At 39.8% G+C, this 21,846-nt stretch overlaps 1 protein-coding gene across 2 annotated transcripts in view; it reads right to left on the reverse strand.

Annotated features, from left to right (window-relative positions):
- Nucleotides 1-3,108: 3,108 nt before the first annotated feature.
- DZIP1 (DAZ interacting zinc finger protein 1) overlaps nt 3,109-21,846 on the reverse strand; it is a 49,349-nt gene continuing 30,611 nt past the window's right edge. Inside the window, exons 13-21 of one of the 2 annotated variants that reach the window (XM_028148953.2) lie at nt 18,556-18,615; nt 13,717-13,859; nt 10,919-11,081; nt 10,495-10,624; nt 9,864-9,917; nt 8,045-8,238; nt 6,591-6,721; nt 5,287-5,461; nt 3,109-3,464 (exon numbers count right to left, since the gene is read on the reverse strand). In XM_028148953.2, coding sequence (XP_028004754.2) covers nt 3,388-3,464; nt 5,287-5,461; nt 6,591-6,721; nt 8,045-8,238; nt 9,864-9,917; nt 10,495-10,624; nt 10,919-11,081; nt 13,717-13,859; nt 18,556-18,615 — 1,127 coding nt within the window. In that variant the 3' untranslated portion in view covers nt 3,109-3,387. The remainder of the gene's footprint in view (nt 3,465-5,286; nt 5,462-6,590; nt 6,722-8,044; nt 8,239-9,863; nt 9,918-10,494; nt 10,625-10,918; nt 11,082-13,716; nt 13,860-18,555; nt 18,616-21,846) is intronic. The other variant, XM_054719889.1, reaches the window with a different exon arrangement.

Consider the following 21,846-nt stretch of genomic DNA (forward strand, 5'->3'; position numbering starts at 1 on the left):
CACTGGTCTGAGTCCAGTTATGGCGACTCCTCTGAATCTTTGAAAAACAGTCATTACTTTGTGCATGTTTCCTCACCTCTTTGCTGAACGGGAGGGAGAGGGGGTTGGAGGGATGGGGGGTGGGGGAGACACGCTGCTCAAACCTCAAGCTGGATTCTGCTAGTTAATTAACATATCTGTAGTAGGAGCTATTAGCCTGAAGGCTATCAGAGAGAAGAAGAATTTCATTGTTATAATTCCCCCATTCTGTTCATTCCTCAATCTTGAGGGAAATAGAGCATCTGGGCCCAGGTTCAACAAAGAGGGAGGATTAGCTTGTAGTAAGATTTGTCTGCCCATGGTTGCCTCTCTTCTGGCCCTTATAATCTCACATGCCCACCTGAGCCTTAGAGGAGGCATTCTGGGTGTATAGTTTACAAGCAGACCACAGCAATGGTAAAAGAAACAGTAGGCCAGGATACATGTATCCTAAGTAAGGATCAAAGCAAACCATACGCCAGTCTCTGAGTCTGTAAGGCTGTCAGTCTAGAAGACCTCCAGATGAAAGGCTCAGAGCTTCATTTTTGTGGGAATGAAGGCAGGCAGTGAAAATTGGACAGATTGCACTGATCTGCAATCCGAACATCAGCTGTCTGTGTGGCTTACACAGCATCAGTCCCCTAAACCGTCAAATGTGAGCTGCTGTGAAGATTTCTCCGAAATTTACATTATATCATCTAGTTACAGTCTGCATGTGCAAGGCTCAGAATAAAGTTTAGTTCTCAATAACTCCAGGGCAAAGGAAGGGAGGAAAGTAAAACACTAATTAAGAAGGATACAACCAAACATTTTTGCTAAAAAAATTCAGGATCCAGTCCTGTCCACAGGTGAAAAAAATAAAATTTTGAGGATAGTTAACCAAGCTATAATCTAATATCCACAATTGTACATTATGGTTTCAATTGAAACAATTTCTCTCTAAAAATCACCCTCATTTTATCAAAGACTAGAGGCCTGGTGCACGGATTCATGCACCGGTGGAGTCCCTCACCTGGCCTGCGCCCTCCTGCAATCCGGGACCCTTCGAGGGATGTCAGACTGCAGGTTTCAGTCTGATCCCTGAAGGATGCACAAAATTCATGTGTGTGTGGGGGGGGAGGGTGTCCCTCAGCCTGGCCTGCACCCTTTCCAATCTGGGACATCCCTCTCACAATCCGGGGTTGCTGGCTCCTAACCGCTCACCTGCCTGCCTGGACGCCCCTAACAGCTTCTGCCTGCCAACCTGATCACCCCCTAACCATTCCCCTGCAGGCCTGGTTGCCCCTAAACACTCCAGATGGCCCAATCGCCTCGAACTGCCCTCTCCTGCCAGCCCAGCAGTCCCCAACTATCCTCCCCTGCAGACCTGGTTGCCCCCAACTGTCTTCCCCTGCAGGCCTGGTTGCCCCTAACTGCCCTCCCCTGCAGGCCCAATCACCCCAAACTGCCCTTCCCTGCCGACCTGATCTCGCCCCCAACTGCCCTCCCCTGCAGGCCTGGTTGCCCTCAACTGCCCTCCCCTGCTGAACTGGTCGCCCCCAAATGCCCTCCCCTGCCGGCCTGGTCTCGCCCCCAACTGCCCTCCCCTGCTGGCCTGTTCACCTCCCAACTGCCCTTCCCTGCCAGCCTGATCGCCCACAATTGTCCTGCCCTGGTGGCCATCTTGTGTTGGCCATCTTGTGACAACATTGCCACTTAGGCTTTTATTATATAGGACAGCCGAGTTAAGACTAATCCATTGCATAAGTCTAGTTTCAATAAATTTGGTCTGTGATTTGCGTAAGTATAAGAACAGTAATTGATTATATATCTGCTTTGCTGGAATTTCATAAGGAATCTACAGATTAGCCTCAGGGCTGAGAAGCCAAGCCATATATTTGCCATCAGCATTTGCCTGTAATACCTATAGATTTGGGTGAATTCCTCAGGTTCTCGAGGTCCCCCAAAATGTCCTCAGGTTCTTCCTTTGCCATCTCCCAGGAAAGCAACCTTTGTTCCTTACCTGGAAAGACTGCCATGAACCATGTAAGAAAGGTACCAGGCTGTTTTTCCAAGGCGCTTTGATCAGCCTCAGAAGTCAACCTTAATTCCTTAGAGCTTTCTGGTGAGATCCAGAGTCTGTGCATGTCTCCTTCAAACATGACATTCCAGTCAAAGCCTCATCAAGGGTTTCTAATCTGTGTCCTATTATAAAGAAAACAGGTTCCTATAGAATGTTATGCAAACAACCATGTTCCGTGAAAATAATAATAATCATTCAGAGTCTCCAAACTTCTTGAGGGATAGGCAGGGAGAAAAATATAAATGTTAAATGCTTCAAAATTGCTTACAAGGGTATCACTTACCAAACTGCTGGGGTCGGGGGTTGGGGAGGTTACTTATATCACACAGACAATTGACCAAAGTCCAAAGATGTTTCCTTACTCCAAATATGACAAGTGCAGGAGGGGGTGAGGTGGGGGGGCGGGGGGGTGGGTACAGCACAATTTAGGCGGTCAGCACAGTGGAGGCCAATCCACCAGGAACTCTAGCTCCTGGCTGGCTCACCCTTTGTTACAAGCCCAAGGCTCGTGTGCCAATGCTTCAAAAGAAAGGCCAATACTCAATAGATCAGGGTTTGGAGCAAAGAAAGGTTTATTGGTGGAGAAGGTCTAGCTAGAGAAGATGAGAGAACTAATTCTTGAATCCATCTTGAAAATAGCAACATTTTATTCATAAAATATCCGAGCTAAACATTATGCTGCAGAAATGGTATTTAAAATTATAAAATAATTGTTTTATAACAACATGCTTACAATGGATCAAAGTTGAATGTGGTAAAGGTACTTCTGGAAAATGTATTTAACATGGGCCTAGCTATATTTTTATAGTTCTAAACTTCTATAAGAAAAATAATCAATCTACCCTTAAAATTGCACTAACTACACTAATTCAGTTTTAAGGATATGAACAGAATTTTATAATAAAACACTTCCAATGTGATACCATACATAAGAAAGACATAAAGTTTTAATTCAAACCGAAGCCTGCTGTAATTAAAAGTTTTCACTTAAAAATTAGTTGGAAAAAAAATACACTGAAACGCTAGAGTACTGTTCTGAAGAAAAACCTTTTTATGACTTCAAATGACACGCCATTTTTTAAGCAGAAGTCTTAAACACTTTATATGCTTCAAAATCTGTTGACAATTTGTTTTTCAATACTGTATCAGGTGCCGTTAAAGAGACCCTTGTTCTCTGAATCAGCTTCCTAGTTATTGTGGAACATGCTCGAAGGCAGGAGCATTAGTATCACGTTGGCAAGTTACTGACATACTGCGATACCGGACACACCGCTGGCCCCTGGATCTTCTGACCTGTGGAGCTACAGCTATACATCTGAACAGTCACTCCAGTCGGTCACAGTTACTAAGCTGCTTTTCAGTGTGCTTGATTCATCTTGAAGGCCTGTGGAGGGAGAGAGGAGGAGGGAGAGGAGGCCCCGATGATTAAACAAGCACATTGTCCAGCCTGTAAAATCCATACCTTCCTACCGCAGTTTATCACTCAGGGTCTAGGTCTGCTCACCAGTCCCCACCCCCAGCTCGCACAGCTGTGCAGGAGCCACAGTGCAGGGCAACCGCGAAATGGCCCCATCTCCAGGGCGTTCCCCAGGACCCTGGTGTGGAAGCTGCTGCCCGCATCCCTCCTTCCCTGCATTCAGCATGTGGCCTGGATGCTGGCAGCACTTACTTCGCTTTTGTTGTTTTTGTTATTAACGCTGAGTTGAGTGGGTGGCAAAGAAAGAAGAATAAAATAAAAAAGCTAAATAGGGTTTAAGTAGTAAAAATAGATTCTCTAGGGTAGATGAGCTTAAATATAAAGTTTATTAAAAACTGTCTTGAGTTGTTGAATAGTTAGTGAATTCCACTTGAGTCTGATTCTAGATAGTTTTCTTTTTGAGGTGCCTGGGGTCATGGCACAGGGAGAAGACAAAGGAAATGGACTAAGAGAGTCCTCTCTGCCCTGGGAACTTGGAGTCACTGTACCGTAAACATGGCCTTTTGGTTTTTCAACTATTAGAATCGATTTTCAGGCGAAGCACAGGTATCTTAATGACGGTTCCAGATCAGAGGTCGATGTTATGACTTGACAATAATGTGAGAGTAAAGGCCCAGTTGACACATTGGTGGAGGGAAAAGGTGAAGTGAAAGGTAGAGGTAGCAATGGTTCATTTTACAAAGCAGGGTGGTTGAGAGAGAGTGCTGCAAGTGGCCCGAGCAAATGTTGATATTAACATGTGTTAATTTAAAATTACAAACATGGGTACAAAAATACCAATGAGAGGTGTGAGTGGAGAAAATGAGCCAACTCTTCATCTGTTTAATAGGACATTGACAGTTAATATCTCAAGTTGATAAGTCTAGAAGCAGAGGCACTAACAGCAGATTGATGGGGCACTACAGGTGGAGAAGCCCTACTGTACGAGTTGACTTTCACCGTGTGCAAGAATTACTCTGATAAAAAACATAAATTACATTTTCTAATTTTAAAAATTTAATGCATCAAGAGTTAAGTTTCTGGCCTTATGCAGACTCTAGGACTTATCCAGGAACAATTTCTACTAATGGTTTCATTGTCATTTATCCCACTGGCTATAATGCCACAAGAGAAATCTTCCTTCAAAGACAATAAAAAATACTTAATATGTAAACAGAATAACACAGGAAGACTGTCAGAAGAATGGCCTCATCCAAGTGCATGATCAGAAATTTTAATTTCTATGGGGCACCTGCATGAAGAGTATATTTATATGGGCATTTTCAAAAATAACGTAAAAATTTAAATACTAAAGATTAGTTCTAAAAGTAAATAAAGCCCTGACCGGTTTGGCTCAGTGGATAGAGCGTTGGCCTGCAGACTGAAAGGTCCCAGGTTCGATTCCAGTCAAGGGCATGTACCTTGGTTGTGGGCACATCCTCAGTAGGAGATGTGCAGGAGGCAGCTGGTCAATGTTTCTAACTTTCTATCCCTTTCCCTTCCTCTCTGTAAAAAATCAATAAAATGTATTTTTAAAAAATGAAAAACAAAAGTAAATAAAAATAATTAGTAAATATACACAAATCAGTAAGTTGTGCATATTCAGTCCTTATTAAAATAACATAAAGCATCGAGGTCTTTGTTATGCCAACAGATGATATATTTGCATAGTTTAATTATATATTTATAACGATGAAACACAGTAATTGGAAAATGGACCGAGTTTTTGCAAGACACCAAAGTAGCACACCTTCTCTCTTTGGCCCTCTAGGAGTTGGTGCACCCCAGGCAGTTGGCACTTGAGCCAAATGTGACTCATTCTTCACAGGCGGAGGTTCTCTCTGCTCTTTCCCGGTTATTTTCCCCAAAGATTTTTCTTCTATTAAGGATGATATGTCCCAGTCGTCATCATCCACATCTGAGCACTAAAAGAAATACATGGAGAATAAGGTCTCCTAAAGAAATGGCACATGTCATTCTGTTGGCCAGACGAGCTGCTAACACTGAGCGATATGAAGATGGGAACCTCAGAGGATCCATGCTCTGGTCATTTCTGGAAATGGATTTAGAAATCCGTGTTTTGAAAATGGAAGAAAGAAAACCTTTTTTGTTTCTTGCCATGGAAATGTATGTTTTCTACTCTACCAATCATAAATTTGGAAAACTCCAGAAACACTGCATTTTGGAAATAAAGTTAGGATACTCCCCAAAGTAGGAGCGAGGGCAGCTCTGGAGCTCTTACCTGCGATAATGACATTTAATCCGCATGTGGGCCCTGCAGGAATAGCCCCTACCCGAAAGGAGCTGGCCTATCTACCACAGCCTTTCTAAGGGAGGCACGTGAGCTCTGCCTTGAAATACAGACATGGCTTTTTGTCATATTTGGCTTGTGTAAAACAAATAGCACTAACTAATGAAAGTAGTTTGACAGAATGCTCTGGATTCCATAGATGAACAGGAAAAGAATTAATCTAAGTAAAAAATGAAGCCAAGAACGACTACTACTAGAAGACCCTGTCAACATGTCTGAGCCGTGCCAGGAATACAAAGGGAGATTTCCCTCCACAGAAACACTGGTGTCCTGGGCGTTAGAACTGCTCGGGATGTGTTAGGGCCTCTCCTCTGTGCAGGCAGAGGAGGAGCTCGGGCTCTGTCCTCCACTCGGTTCACCACCAACTTCTGAAGGATTTCTCCACCAACTACTGAGTTGGACTAAACCCTGAAAAGTCCCTATTTTACTTCCAGGTCACACCATGGCAGCAGAAAAGGCCCTAGATTCAGATCTAGAGGCCCCAGATTCTAGGCTGTCACAAGTTTCTGAGGACAAACCATCTAATATCTGGAAGCATCAACACACAGGACAGGATTCTGAAAAGCTGTAGTTTGATAAGCATACGACATTATTACCAGTTATCGTTCCAATATCTTTGATTCTCTATGGAATGGGAATACTGAAAGGCAATACTGAAAACAAGAAAAGGTAAAAACCTCTATACTACAAAAAATAAAATTAAGATGAAATTCTCTATATTTAGCAAGTAAAAATTATTTCACCTTTAGTTCTTCTTTAAATTCTTTTTTGATGAATGCTTCAGCAACGTTAATCCCACCAACTGGCTTACTCACATTTCTTTGATTTGAAACTGTCTTTTCAACTTTTTCAGTTAATGTTTTAACGGAGGTTCCTATATGACCAATAGAAAATAGGAAAAGTTTAAAAAACTTGTATCTATCTTCAGTTCCAAAATAATATAACAAGAAATTCTGAGTCTAAGCTTTGCAAATAATTATGCACTATTAAACTCAATTGATGTATTCTGGGGTTAAAAATGCTACATTAAATACTTATAATTTCCTTAAAAAATAATGGCCCTCTAGACTAGGAGCAGTAAAAATTTTTATCTTATTTATTTTTTAATTATTTTTTATTTATTAAATTTATTGGGGTGACATGGGTCAACATGAACATATAGGTTTCAGGTGTGTGGGTTTCTATGCCCACCAAAAATTTTCATTTTAAATAAGAGAAGGATGGTCTCATTCAAGTTCTGATCAGAAACGTTAATTTCAGTGAGGTAACCTACATGAATAAAATATTCATATGGGTATTTTCAAAAACAATATTAATTATTTTAAATGAATTAGTTATATTTTAGACAATTATACAAATATATGTGTATACAAATTATATACAATACCATAAACTAAGTTACATCTGATATGGTTAAAATATATTTTAAAAATTTTATTAAACAGAATTTTTTTTAAATGAACCTAAAATACCACTTCTCTTCAGCAAATTAATAACAGTTACAGATTTGGACCTCATGTTCCTTTAGACTTGCCCCATCTCCAAAAGGCCACAGAATGTATTAGAATAGCCATTCTTATAGTCACCCAATTTTATTAGTTGACTGTATCTCTCTAAGTTCATATGTTGAAGTCCTAACCCCAATACCTCAGACCTTATTTAGAGACCGGGCCTTTTAAGAGATAATGAAGCTACAGTGAGGTCATTAGGGTGAGCCCAAATCCAGTATGACTGGTGCCCTTACAAAAACGGGAAATCTAGACACAGGCACTCATTGAGGGAGGCCCATGTGATGATAGGAAGACAGACAACGACTAGTTCAGGCCGAGAACAGAGACATGAGAGCTCCCTGCGGCCCCAGTAAGAACCAACTCGGCCTCCTTGATTTTGGCCCTCCAGCCTGCAAGCTATGAGACAATACATTCATTTGTTTAAGCCCCCAGTATGTGGTACGTGGTTATAGCAGCCCTAGGAGACTAATAGACCCAGGCATTCCCGAATCCTTCCTCTCCTTCCATGTGAACATCATTCGTGGCTAAGCCCTGTCCATTTTCCTGAGGCGGCAGTAGCTTTTGGATAAGCCCTGTCCTTTCCTCAAGCACATTTCCAGCTCAGACTGCCTGTGCTTGCTGCCCCTGGTTGAGAACCACTGCCCTAAACAAAATTTCCAAAAGGATTTTTAATGATGAAAGCTCACCCATGGGCTTGGGAGAAATATCAGAGTCCTCCATTTCACTGCTTTCAGTCCAGTCAGTGTCACTCTTGACAGTTTTCCTTCCAAAGCTGCTCTTGTTGTTTTTAGACGGCTGCACAAGAAGTAACTCTGGGGATGTGTATGCCTGGACGAGGTCGCCAGCATCCAAGTCTTCCTCTGAACTAAAGGGAGGCGACCTACATGAATCAAACAGAGGGTGCTGTTTGCACAAGTTTCAGGATTTACAAATGATAATGCCTCTTAAAGGGGGAACTTTCTCAGGTAATTCCCAGGAGCATAACAAACCAAGGGTGCGGCCGCAGAAGAGATGGCGGCAAGGCCAGGACTCCTGCAAAAGGCTGGGGAGTCATTTCCAATCCAGACCTGACAACCATTTGGCATAAATACCATAATGGACTGAAGCTATGACAGTTCTCTAAATTCAAACTTGTATATTCTTAGCATTCTTGGTTATTACATACCTAAGAAAAATATTTCTCAGTGGGGAAAAATATATTTTTGGCAATAAAACTACTCCACCTTTAAAAATAGTGTCATTATTTATAACTTACCTTTACACTGTATCTTACAAAGCACTTTTACAATCTCGTTTGTATAATCGCATGAATTGTCACCCCATTTTGAAGTGAAATGAAAGTTCAGAGCAGTGTTCATTCACTTAAAAAATATTCACTGAACACTTAGATTTCAGACATGGTTTAGTTATACTCTATCCCATGAAATAAAGCTCTTCCCATGAGATTATGTACATGAAAAGAGCTTTTGCAGGGTAAGGCATTATTTATATTGTCTCTACTATATTATATTTCTACTGCCTCTACTATCTATATATATACTTATATATGTACATAATGCCTCAATGCACAGATTTATAGTATCTATATCTCTAGATAAGTCAATGATGATGAAATTCAATTATAAAATTAGTCTTCCTCATAAATAATAACAGTAATATACCTATAATTTATTGAGTATCCACAAGTGCCAAGCACTGAGGCCAAAGCCCTTTTCATATATTCTTACTAAGTTATATAACTATGCTGTGGAAAAGGCAGTATCATCCCATATTACAGATAAGAAAACTGAGACTTAACCCTGACCGGTGTGGCTCAGTGGGTTGGGTGTTGTCCTATGTACAAAAAGGTTGCCAGTTTAATTCCCAGTCAGGGTACATGTCTGGATTACAGACTCAATCCCTAGTAGGAGACATGCAGGAGGCAGATGATGGATGTCTCACTCTCATGTCGATGTTTCCCTCTCCCTCTCCTTTTCCCTTCCTTTCTCTCTAAAAACAAACCAACCAACAAACAAAACAACAACAACAACAAAAAACCCACAAAGAAAATCTTTTAAAAAAACACTGAACTTAAAACTGGTACTCAATTGAATAAATGGCACACCATTAATGACTGACTGAACTAGGATTCTTAATACCCTAAGAGAGCCTTAGAATGCTAAAATATCATCTGGCCACACCAGCATGGACCCAGCCATTAAAAGGCAACATCATTCCTTTAATTTATCAACCTTACTGAAAGTTTCTAGACACCGAGGGGGATAATGGAAGTGACTCAGGGTAGTTCCACTTCTTAATGGGGGCCACAATGTGATAAGCACTATTATATTGTGTAAAAACTAATAAAGAAACAAAGAAACAACAAAATGGAATAACAAGTTAGTTATGACATTTAATAATTGGGACTTTAGTTAACCACAATGAGCATACTAATTTACAATGAAAGGGATGTTCAGTGGAAACAATTTTTTAAATGACCTCTCCCCACCCAAGTACTCTACTCACGTAATATTTGAAGACTTTCTGGGAAAATGATCTTCTATGATATTTTTCTTAATTCTAAAAAAATACAAAAGAAAACTATTTCTAAACAGCATGAGTGAATAATGTAATTTAACATACATTTCCATGGAATTGGTCATTTTTGCTTTTAACGTATATTGAAGAGGGTGAGCAATAAGAGTCTCCCAGTACCAATGACAGATGGATAGAAATTGCAACTGTGATTCTCTGTTGGGTTAAACATTGTTGTGAGCTGAATGTTTGTGTCCCCCTAAAATCATGTTGAAGCCCTAACCCCCAACAAAGTGATGGTAGCTAGAGAAAGGGCCTTTGAGAGGTAATTAGGTCTGAGGTCATGAGGGTGGGGGCCTCGTGAGGGGATTCGTAGCCTTATGAGAAGAGGAAGAGAGACCAGAGCATGTGAAGATACAGCCAGAAGGCAACCAATCATCTGCAAGGCTAGGAAGAGAACCCTCACTGACTAGCTGGCATCCTGATCTTGGACATCCAGCCTCCAGAAGTGTAAGAACACAAATCTCCGCTGTTTAAGCTGCCTGGTCTATGGTATTTTGTTATGGCAGCCCAAGCTAAGATAAGCATTAATGTGAACATTTTAGGGTTGGAAAATACTCACTTTGGGACAGATGTTCTATCAGTGAACACAGGTCTTTGTTTGATCAATTGTCTGCTTTTGGGAGGAAGTTGTACTGCTTTGGGTACTTCTCCAGTTGAAAGGGTTTCCCCTTGAGAACCACTGTTCCTGTCTGGAATAGTAGTGTTATTCATGAGTCTTCATTGCATGAAAAGCAGAAGAAAAGACTGTAATACTGTCTATGCTGGCACTGAAATGAATAAGCCCATCTCTAGGGTCTAGAGCCCACACTACAGGATTTCTCTTAAATGTAAAAACAAAATACAAAAACCAACACTTGATGGTTCAGACAACAATAAAGTTGCAAATTAAGTGCCAACGTTTGTGAACCATTTAAAATTATGAAAAGGTTATTCAATTTCACTTCCATCTGCAGAAATGAAACGGCAGTTAGTAACAGCCTTACCTGAAGACAGTACTATTCTCTCCTCAATTTTAGAGCTGACCTGATGTTCAAGGGATTCTCGAATTTGCTGAATGTTAGGCATCTGTCTTTCTTGATTATGTCTTTTTGATTCCATGGTTCTTAGCACTCTATTCAATTGATCGCTTGGAATACCACGTGTATCCTGAAGGAATAACATGTTAAGTTAGTCAATTATCCTAGGATGGGATAAGGGATGGTCAAACACCACCTGAAAAAAGAGCCTATGGAAATTTAAAAGACTGACAACACTAAGAGTTGGTGAAAGAGCAACTGAAACTCTCATGCACTGATAGGGATAGTGTACTTTGGTACAAACACTGAAAAACTATTTGGTTATACCCATTAAAACGAAACTCAGAAATTTCATTCCCAGATAGATATCCAAGAGAAAAGAATGCCTATGTCCACCAAAAGACATGTGTAAGAATGCAATGGTCAAAAAGAGCCGCAAACTAGAAGTGCACATGTCCATCATCAGGGAATAAAGTGTAGCATATTCAGACAATAAAATGCATACTATACTACAAACCACTGCTAAATGAAACAACAGATATGAATCTTATACACAAAATCATAAGCAAAAGAACTCATATATACAATGCTACATGATGTATGATTTCATTCACATGAGGTTCAAGAACAAGCAAAATTAAGTCAGAATAACCATTACCTCTTATTGAAGAAAAAGGGGTGATATTGACTAAGGAAAGGGTTTTGAAAATGATCAATGTCTTGTTCTGAGTGGTAAGTACAAATCACACACACACACATACTCAGAGACATATACACAAAAATTCACATACATATATATATATATGTATATATATGTATATATACAGAAATACATATGTGCACACACACATGCATACCTATATATATCTATGTGCACATGTCTACACATAGATACATACGTGTATATACAGACCTATTTACACAAACACTATACACATCCATATGTAAATACATATATATAGGTACATAAATTCAAGTTGTTCACTTAAGATTTGTATATTTTATGTATGTCAATAAAAATGTAAAAAAGCAAAGAATATATACCAGGTGTACCGGTTGATAATGCGGATTTTTTTCAATAGATGGAGTTACACATAAGTTGATATATATGCAATTTGATATGTATGCTATTTTGTTGTATTGATAACATGCTTCAAAACTTCATATGTCAAATTTTCTGAAGGTGTTAACATCATAGATATTTTTATGCTTAAAATGTCGAATTTCGTGCCAAAAAAAAAAGAGCATTTGCAGGAAGTTTTAATTCATTACTTTATTTTGAAGAAAAGTGCTGCTGAAAGTTATTGTATATTTCGGGAAGCTTATGGTGAACATGCTCCATCTCAAGATACTTGTGAACACTGGTTTAAATGCTTTAAAAGTGATGATTTTGATGTGAAAGACAAAGAACATCCAGGTCAACCGAAAAAGTTTGAAGACCAACAATTACAAGCATTATTGGATGAAGATGCGTGTCAAACTCAAAAACAACTTGCAGAAAGATTAAATGTTGCTCAGCAAACAATTTCCGATTGTTTACAAGCAATGGGAAAGATTTTAAAGGAAGGAAAATGGGTGCCACATCAATTGAATGAAAGACAAATAGAAAACTGAAAAGTCATCAGTAAAATGTTGCTTCAACGGCATGAAAGAAAGTCTTTTTTGCATCAAATTGTGACTGGCGATGAAAAGTGGATTTATTTTGAGAATCCCAAATGCACAAAATCATGGGTTGATCCAGGTCAACCATCAACATCGACTGCAAGGCCAAATCGCTTTGGAAAGAAGACAATGCTCTGCATTTGGTGGGATCAGGAAGGTGTGATGTATTATGAGCTTCTAAAAGCAGGTGAAACCGTTAATACTGATCGCTACCGACAACAAATAATCAATTTGAACCACACTTTGATCGTGAAACGACCAGAATGGGCCAGAAGACACAGCAAAGTAATTTTGCTTCATGATGACGCACCATCACACACTTCAAAACCAGTTAAAGACATGTTAAAAGATCTTGCCTGGGAAGTATTAACCCACCCGCCGTATTCACCAGACCTTGCTCCTTCAGATGACCACTTGTTCCGATCGATGGCACATGCACTTTCTGAGCAACACTTCAAAACGTACGAAGAAGTGGAAAATTGGGTCTCTGAATGGTTTGTATCAAAACTAGAAAAGTTCTATTGGGACAGTATCCACAAATTACCTTAAAGATGGGGGAAATGTGTAGCTAAGCAATGGACATTACTTTGAATGAAGCACTTTTGAGGTTTCTCTTGAAATTATCGTGTTTTCTTTGAATACAAAATCCGCATTATTAACTGGTACACCTGGTATAACATGTTGTACAGGAATAATCCAATCTGGCAGAAACATGAAATATAATTCATTCACCCATTCATTTAACAAGTATTGCTTAAGTGCTGATTTTATAATAGGCAACAATTTGAAGTTAATAGCAGAATGTAAACAGCACTGCAACTGCCAAGATACAAACCCTAGCTCCTTCATTGCTACTGTGTGACCTGAGGCAAGTTACTTAACCTCTCTTAAAATGGAGATACTATTGTCACTCACCTCAGAGATTTGTTTCTATGTTTAAATGATTTAATATTCATGAAGCTCTTGGAAAGGTGAATTAACCTCCAGTGTCCTAATGTGGACAGAACTGACATGTCTTCTCATCTCTGATTCTTCCTTATTTAGAAAACAAAACAAAACAAAAACAAAAAACCAGCAAATGTTCAAAAAATGAGTAAACTTACTGCATTAATCCCCAAGCTTTCCAATTTCCCCAACAAATTCTGCTCCAAGATTGTTCTTATTTTCTTAGTGAGAGAGGGGTTAGTCTTCCAAGTTTTCCTGACATGGTTCTTGTTGTTTTTAAATTTCTGTTCATTTTCCCTTCCTGAAATAAAGTTTCAAAAAAAATGCTTTAAAAAGCAATTAAACAAATACATTAAATCTCTAAGTAGAAAATGATAAAACGCAACTTTTAAACAGCAAGTAAACATTTGTAATCTTTTAAGTTTTGGGATATTTTAGTCATTCAGCACAATGTATAATGCTTAAGTACTATAGCTTTTAAAACTTTAAGTCGTCTTCAAAACTTCAAATGTCTTTAAAGACTCTTTCTTGGTCCTTTAACTGAATTATATCTAGGTAAATAATGCAAGAAGTTTGTCTCTAAAGAAGCACAATGGGGGAAAAAACACATTTAGAAGTTTAACTAAGTTTTATTCTAAAATTATTTTACTATTTCCTGAATGATTCATTTTTCCTAAATCCAGTTAGAATTTATGTATCAATTTATGAAGAAAAAGCTCAATTTATTTTAAATAACTAAGTTTTTATATAGTAAACTTAATAGAAGTTAAGTTCATATGAAATTTCAAAATGTGAAATTATCCCTCTTAAAATATTTACCAAAATGAAAAAGAGGTTAACAGAAGTCTTGGGAAACACATCCTTTGCTTAAAACAACCTATAATTTAAAACAAAGGAAAAATAACAGGCCAGGTTCTTCCAACTTTTCCTTCCCTATTCCTCTTTTATTGCCCGCACTAAAAAATGTCTAGTTAAAGAGAGTTTGGAGAAGGGGCGTGTGACCTTGAAGAACTGAGTCCTTATGTCAAAGAAAATTGAAAGCTTGATGAAAGAGACCCAATGCTGGGCAGCTCTGACCCTTAGAGAAGGTGCAAAGGCAGATCTGGGAGAATACAACAGTATTATCATTTTGGAGTCTCACCTCCTAGTCTCCAAACAGGAGAGTCTCACCAAATGCCACTGCCTGGGTCTGGGACTATAGGAGGGCCCCACAGACACTCCATTTTCCCCGCTCCATCCATTTCAGCAGACGGGATTTTTAGGTGCCCAAGGCACTTAGATTTGTAGATCTTAAACAAAATGCCTTTGGTTTAGATGTTTTCTAAACACTAGCTCAATTCCAGTGGTAAAGAACATTGTCTGTTCAGTAATAAATGGTTTTGCTGACAGCAAAATTAGTCAAATTACTATTTGTACATTAAATAGGAGGGGAAATCTTGCATGATGATGCTTTTATATACTTTGCTACTGCGACTTTCTAAATCAAATGATAAAATTGTATATGATTAAAAGTCAGAAGTAATCTTACATTTTATATTCTCAGCATGTATGCTGCTCTTTTCCCAACCATTGTTTTCCAGTATTCTGCAACCACCCTAAAAAGGTGCTTTTGTCCTAGAAACTGACAATGCATTTTAATCTAGAGGGCTTAGCTACAGCCATGCCTGTGTCACTGACTTTGGCTGCCAGTTGGCCACCGACTCTCCACCTATAGGGCTAAAAATAAAAAGAGATACCAAGAGACAGTCTGGAAGTCCTGGAGCTAACACTGAAATACAAGCACCTCCTGTGCTGATTATGCAGAGATAATTTTATGGTTGGTATCTGAGATATAAAAGAAACTGCACAGAAGCACAGTCTGAAGAAAAGTCTGGGCCCCTATCTGCCCCGGGGCGCAAGGAATCATGCAAGGGTCAAACGAAGCCAAGAATGGCTGGGTTAGTTTAGAAGAATCATTAGGTCTTTGATAGTAGTCGCTGAATTCATTGGTTGATTGACCTGGGTTCACCCTCACCCATGATGACAAGTTCCTTTTGGTGACTTAGTTTCCCCAATGACCACAGATTAAACATTTCCTTCTGTTCTCAAATCCACTTTATATGTTGGCGTGGTTTTGGAAAGCCATTTATGAAAAATCAGAAAACCCTTGGTTGGAAAGACTCTTAGAAGGTTGGAGCTGGACTTCCGGAAGCAAGAGAAAGGACAGGAAAATGATAATCACGTTTTTGGGAAAAGATGGAATCAATCACTTGAAAACCAACAACAGCTGAAGATTTTAATTAAAGCATGTATTGCCCACCAAGATCAACAAAGCAAAACTTTCTACATATCAGCACTTACTCTAATTACAGATGTGAAAGCCTATGAAAGCAGATGACCAATGCGCAATAGCCCACACCTGTGATGGGTCCATCAAATGTACAACACAGCATTTGTGGTAAGCAAATAATTGTAGCACAAAGCAAACAGTGAAAAACAAAAGCAGAGTTTTTGAGTTGGAAGGGACTTTATCATCTAATAAAGAGCCTCCTCATTTTTCACAGAAGGACACCAAAACCAGGGAGGTGAAGAGACTTCCCCCAAGGCTGCACAGCATTGTCACTAATTAAACTCAATGACTTGAAGCAAGCTCCTAATCCTGGTTTCAAGTTTCTGAATTAAAAAATGGCCTCTAACACCACCTCCTGGTCCTCACATTCTAACACCCTATAAACAACAAGATCAAGTATGCCTCTCTACACAACTGTCAATAAGTAAGGAAGAGTCTTCCTGATGAGTTACTTCTTGGTAATAGCCAGTGTTTTGCAAACCACTGCCTAGGGCATTAGTTGCACAGGCATTATCTGCAAAATGTTAGCACAAGCTGAGGAACTTATTGATGGCAATTAATCTGCTGCCAGCGTGCTAGCTCTGTAGAGGCACCGGAAGGATGTGATTACTGCTTCACTGGAAGGATGTGGTCACTGCTTCTGTAACAGTACATTTGGACTCTGGGGTGTTTCTGTTTGTTTGTTTATTTTTTAATATATTTTTATTGATTTTAGATAGAGAGGAAGAAACATCAATGTGAGAGAGGAACATCGATCGGTTGCCGGGATCAAACCTGCAACCTGAGTATGTGCCCTGACCGGGAATTGAACTCGGGACCTTTTGGTATGAAGGACGATGTTCAACCAACTGAGCTACACCGACCGGCCAGGGGTCTGGGGTGTTTTTGATGGTCCTCAGTACCACCTCCCACCAGAGCTGTGTATGAACCCAAGGATGGTGACGAAGATTTTCTTTCCCAATCTGATTCCCGAAATTTGGCAACAATCAATGATGGTATTTGCCGTCAATGGTCCTAAACTCACGCCTCAAGTTTTCTGGGTAGAACTCTAAAAGAAACATGGGCAGAATGATGCAATGGGTAGAAACTAGAACCGAAGTGGTGATGGTGGACAAATCAGGATTCCTCTTGGAACCTAGCTGACTCATTTTTAAAATGAGTGTGAACGATATGACCTGAGGCTCCAGTTTCAAAACTTTGGACCTTTTTAATGAACCTCCTGATACATTTCATGGCTTCTTCAGAGAATAAGATATTTTGTGTTCCAGACACCAATAAATGACATGTAAGAAAGAAAAAGCATGCTACTTGAAAGTTAAATGAAAATATACATCATATAGATATATGGATATGCCTGATTTAGTCATTTCTCAATTTGCAGCCTTGTTAAAAATTTTTGGGAAAAAGTCTAGAGAATACTGAAGCTATAACAAATATTAAGACTCTGTGTATTAGGATATATAATTTTATTTCTCTTCCTAACAAAAATGACAAAATCAGAGGCCATATAAATATTAACAATTTGTCTTCTTAGAAAGAAATGATATATGATAAAATATTATCATTACTAAGGAGAAAATTATGATAAACGGATTCAAATATAATTGTTTTAGAAACTACGAGTCTAGCATTAGAAAATATTTTTTAAAAATTTTTTTATTGTTGAGAGTATTACAAATGTCCCCTTGCCTCCCCCCATTGCTCCCCCTCCCCTTGGTTCCTACCCCACCCCAGGCCTTCACCACCCTACTGTCTGTGTCCACAGGTAAGATCTTCGGTTACTCTCTTCCCGCGCTCCCCCTCCCCCATCCCCTTCCCTCTGAAATTCGTCAGTCTGTTCCATGTTTCCATGCCTCTAATTCTATTTTATTCACCAGTTTATTTTGTTCATTAGATCTCTTGTTCATTTATTTTTATTTTTAGATTCAATTGCTAATAGATATGTATTTATTGTCATTTTATTGTTCATATTTTTTATCCTTTTATTTTTCTTCTTCTTCTTCCTCTTCTAATGGAATACCTTTCAACATTTCATGTAATACTGGTTTGGTGGAAAATTCTCTTAATAATGTAAAATAATTTTCATAAGCTTCAAACATTAATTTCTAGAAAATAGTTTTTAGAACTGCCAAATAAAATGAGTAGGCAGTAATATTTTAATTAGCTCCTTGAACCTGTCATAGCTCTCAAATTCCACCAAAAACATTATTCTGCATATACATATTCCACATTCAGAGCTTAAATGTTATGCTTTCCTTTCTATTGAAAATAATTTTTGAAGTGGGCACTTCACATGTACATTTCACAGATTCAGGGTATGAGAAATAATTACTGTGATACAAATATTTTCATATCAACTGGCACACAACACGTGTCGACTTGTCATATGATCAGAAAATATCTGCATTGGCATAAAGGCTTATTTTTTTCCAAATTAACTTATTCAAGATACTAAGAATACAATAAATCAGGGGGGAAATATAACAGCATATTAGGGGAGTAAGATGACAAAACACGATATATAGATTGAAAATGTAATCCAAACATAAACATCTTCCCTAATTTTGACACAGTGTGCTAAAAACCACTGAATCATATTTTCAAGACTTGGTGTTAGCATCTAAATATAACCTATGCAGGTGTAAACCCTGATCAAGACCTTTGTTACCTTTTTCTTCCTCTGAAAGTTCTTCTATTGGTTCCAGTATGTGCGATGAGAATGCCTGCTCTATTAATGAGGAAAAATAAGAATAGTACAAACAGGACAACAGCAAAGTAAAATCAGTTTACTTTCAAACAATATTGAAAGCTATAGTCCCACAGTATTTTAATCTTGTCAAAAAGAGCAAGAATTTACTGGGGAAAAATATTGAGGCAGTCGGTTAAAGCTGCTCACTTTTTTCCTGGTATCTTCTCTTTCTACATATTTTCCATTAACTCCATTCTCAGGATATTATATTTTTTAAAAATTAACGTTTCACATTCATCAACCTCATGCCTGATATTATTCTTTAAATGCACAAGGATACTACTGGACCAGGTGGCTAAACAGAAAATTATTGAAAATATTTCAATTTTCAAAGATAAAAACATAAAAAATTTCCAGGGCCCTAGGACTCCCACTTCTCATGAACCTTAAAGTGGTAGGACCAGAATGGTAAAAGGCAAGAACAGGTGGCCCTAGAGTCAGCAGCTGGACTAAGACACATTCTTGAATACCTCCCTGTCCCTAAACCACACTTCAAGTCCCAGTTCTGCTCCGAGAGGCACCAGGGCGGCAGACAAATGACAGAGGAGAGGAAGAGGGGCATTTCCCAGTCCCACCCCAGAACAGTGGTGGGGAAGACAAGGCCTCAGGGCGCCTTCCCCAGGGAAGGTTACTGTGCAGACACAAGGAAGCCCACAGCCAGCATGGATAAAGCTAAACCCCATTCTATCAACAAAGGCTAAGTTCCTTCATGGGGAAGGTCGGGTTTTGGCCGAAGGTCTAACCATGGCAGTCAGGCAGACAAGGAATGAAATGTAACCAGGGAGTCTTATGTATTCTAGGAGGATGCATGGTTCGCTCATCGTCACCTTGCAGATTGACACAGGGCACCTCCCCAGGGAGCTCCCCACCTATACTGATAGGGCAGAGGTCATTTCATTCTACCACCAAACCCCAGAGTACATGACAGGTGAGAATAATAATAGCCAGCAATTACTGAGTGCTCACCAGATTGCCCGGCATGGATCTAAGTGTTTTGCATATATTAGCTCATATTTAATACCTCCTACATTCAAGGCCGGGCTTTTAATTTATTAAAGGGTATTTCTGGTACTCTATTTTAAGCATATACAAATACACATATATGCACACATATATACATAGGTACATACAATTGAGTATATATATATATGTTATATTTAGATATATATAAATAGGCTCTTACAGATTGGTCAGCAACCGTAGTCAACATATCTAAATCTCTGGCTATATGAGAGAAATGCATTTTAAAGTACTTCTTAAAATTAAATTTATTGGGGTGACATTGGTTAATAGGATTATATAGGTTGCAAAAGTACTTTCAAGTGAACTTTTGGAACACAGACTATTAGTAAGCAGGAGTCCACTTCAGTTTTAAAAAGGAGCACAGCCCTGCCAAGGAGCATTTAAGTCCATCCATGTACCACAACTGCTGAACACCAAAACACGTGCTTTCAAATTTCTTATTCAGCATCGAGATTTAAAGATCTACAAATAGACTATTTTACTAGTTTGAACTGCTGAAAATAGAAATTTTAGGAGGACAAGCACAGGTTTTTACTATTACATGGTATATATTTTATTATACTTCATGAAAACAACAAAAGTAAGGTTATGAGGAAAGTTCTACAAAAATCTGAAAAAATCATGTGCATATTTATTATCATTATATTACAGGAATAATTCTGTGACTTATTTCTCTTGAGTCAGGGTGAGCTGTCAAAGTTCTGACTTTTCCTGCTGTGGTACATAGGGCGAGGTCCTGGGGGAGAAGGAGATCCCTGAACCCGGGCTCCTACTACAGAGGCTGAGGAAGTGAGGTCAACCAGACCCCAGCTCCCTAAAGAAGCAGGCTGATGTCCCGAGGGGGGGAGGGTCCAGACTCCCAAGGGTCCCAGTTCCTGTCCTGAGCTCCAGGATGAGAGCTGAAACACCCAGAGGATTGAGTCTCCCCTCTGAACTTGCTGGACGCTTCCAGAAAAATACTTCTACCAGTTATCTACCATTACCTCCAGAAGAAAAACCGTACTCAGCCCTTTCTCCACTGCTGGCTTTGTTGGGCTTCATCGTCCCTACCAGTCAAGCTAACACTGAGCCAGTGTCTGTCTGTTCAGTGGCTCCTGCTCCAAAGGCCCTGCCTCATTCGACCCTTTCCACAGCCCACTGAAGTGGCCATGACTATTCTCCCCATTTGGCAGGCAAGGAAACCTAAGCCTATTGTTTCATGAGTCAGCTGGCACTCGTTGGGTTTACCTTCCGGATTCTCTAAACAGCACCACCATCCACCCGGCATCTGAGTTCATCATGTTCTGCCCCTGTCCTCACCCTTGCCCCGCAATCACTTGTCCAGTCTTTCCACCAATTCCACTGCACAGCTGTTATGTCCACTCCCTCTGGTTTCATCACCATACCTAGATTCCTAGGTAAGGAATCTCACACCGACTATTGCCAACATCCCCGACTAGTCTCCCCAACTCTGATTCTATGAATACACTCTGGTCTGGCTAAGCTTCCTGAAGCCCAGCTCTCCAATCCAGCCTCGTCTAGCTGCAGAACACCTAGTGGTTACACAATGCCACAGGAACAGCCCTGAACAGATACAGTCAGCTCAGTGGTAACCATGAACAGTCTCAACCAACTTTCTTTCCTTCAAATCTCTTCTGCAAACTATGCTCAGCCAGATAACTCATCTGCACCATGAATTCACACCTAGTGCTTTCCTGCTACCTTTTGCTTCTACCTTTTGCTTCATCTCAGCTGAAGGGAGCAGCCGCCCCAAACACACACCATTTCCTGGGACAACCCACACCCGATACTGTCACCTCAATCAGGGAAGTTTGGAAGTGCCATCCCAGCTCTAAAGCTCCTGGTAGGACCTGCCGAGGGCTCCACTGCAGCTGCACCTCTCAGTCCCGCGACTCCCACGGGTGTTGTCTGAGAGCACTGCCTGCTAAACCTCCCCCCTGCAAACCTCCCCCTCAGAGTCTGTTTCTCGAGGAACCCAACCTGAGACGACGAGTAACCATGACATTATTTATGGAGAGGAGCCTCACCAAGCTTTGAGATGGAACAAAAGGAAAGACAGAGGTAATTAGGCTAATGAATGTTATGCAATACATGACTAACCCCTTCCCCCAACCTCTAACACAGGTGGGTTGGGGTAGGTCAGTGAGCCCCAGCCAAGCCTCCGCCTTGCTCCTGCCCATCGAGATG

Source organism: Eptesicus fuscus, chromosome 8, assembly GCF_027574615.1.
Source record: "Eptesicus fuscus isolate TK198812 chromosome 8, DD_ASM_mEF_20220401, whole genome shotgun sequence".
Lineage (NCBI taxonomy): Eukaryota > Metazoa > Chordata > Mammalia > Chiroptera > Vespertilionidae > Eptesicus > Eptesicus fuscus.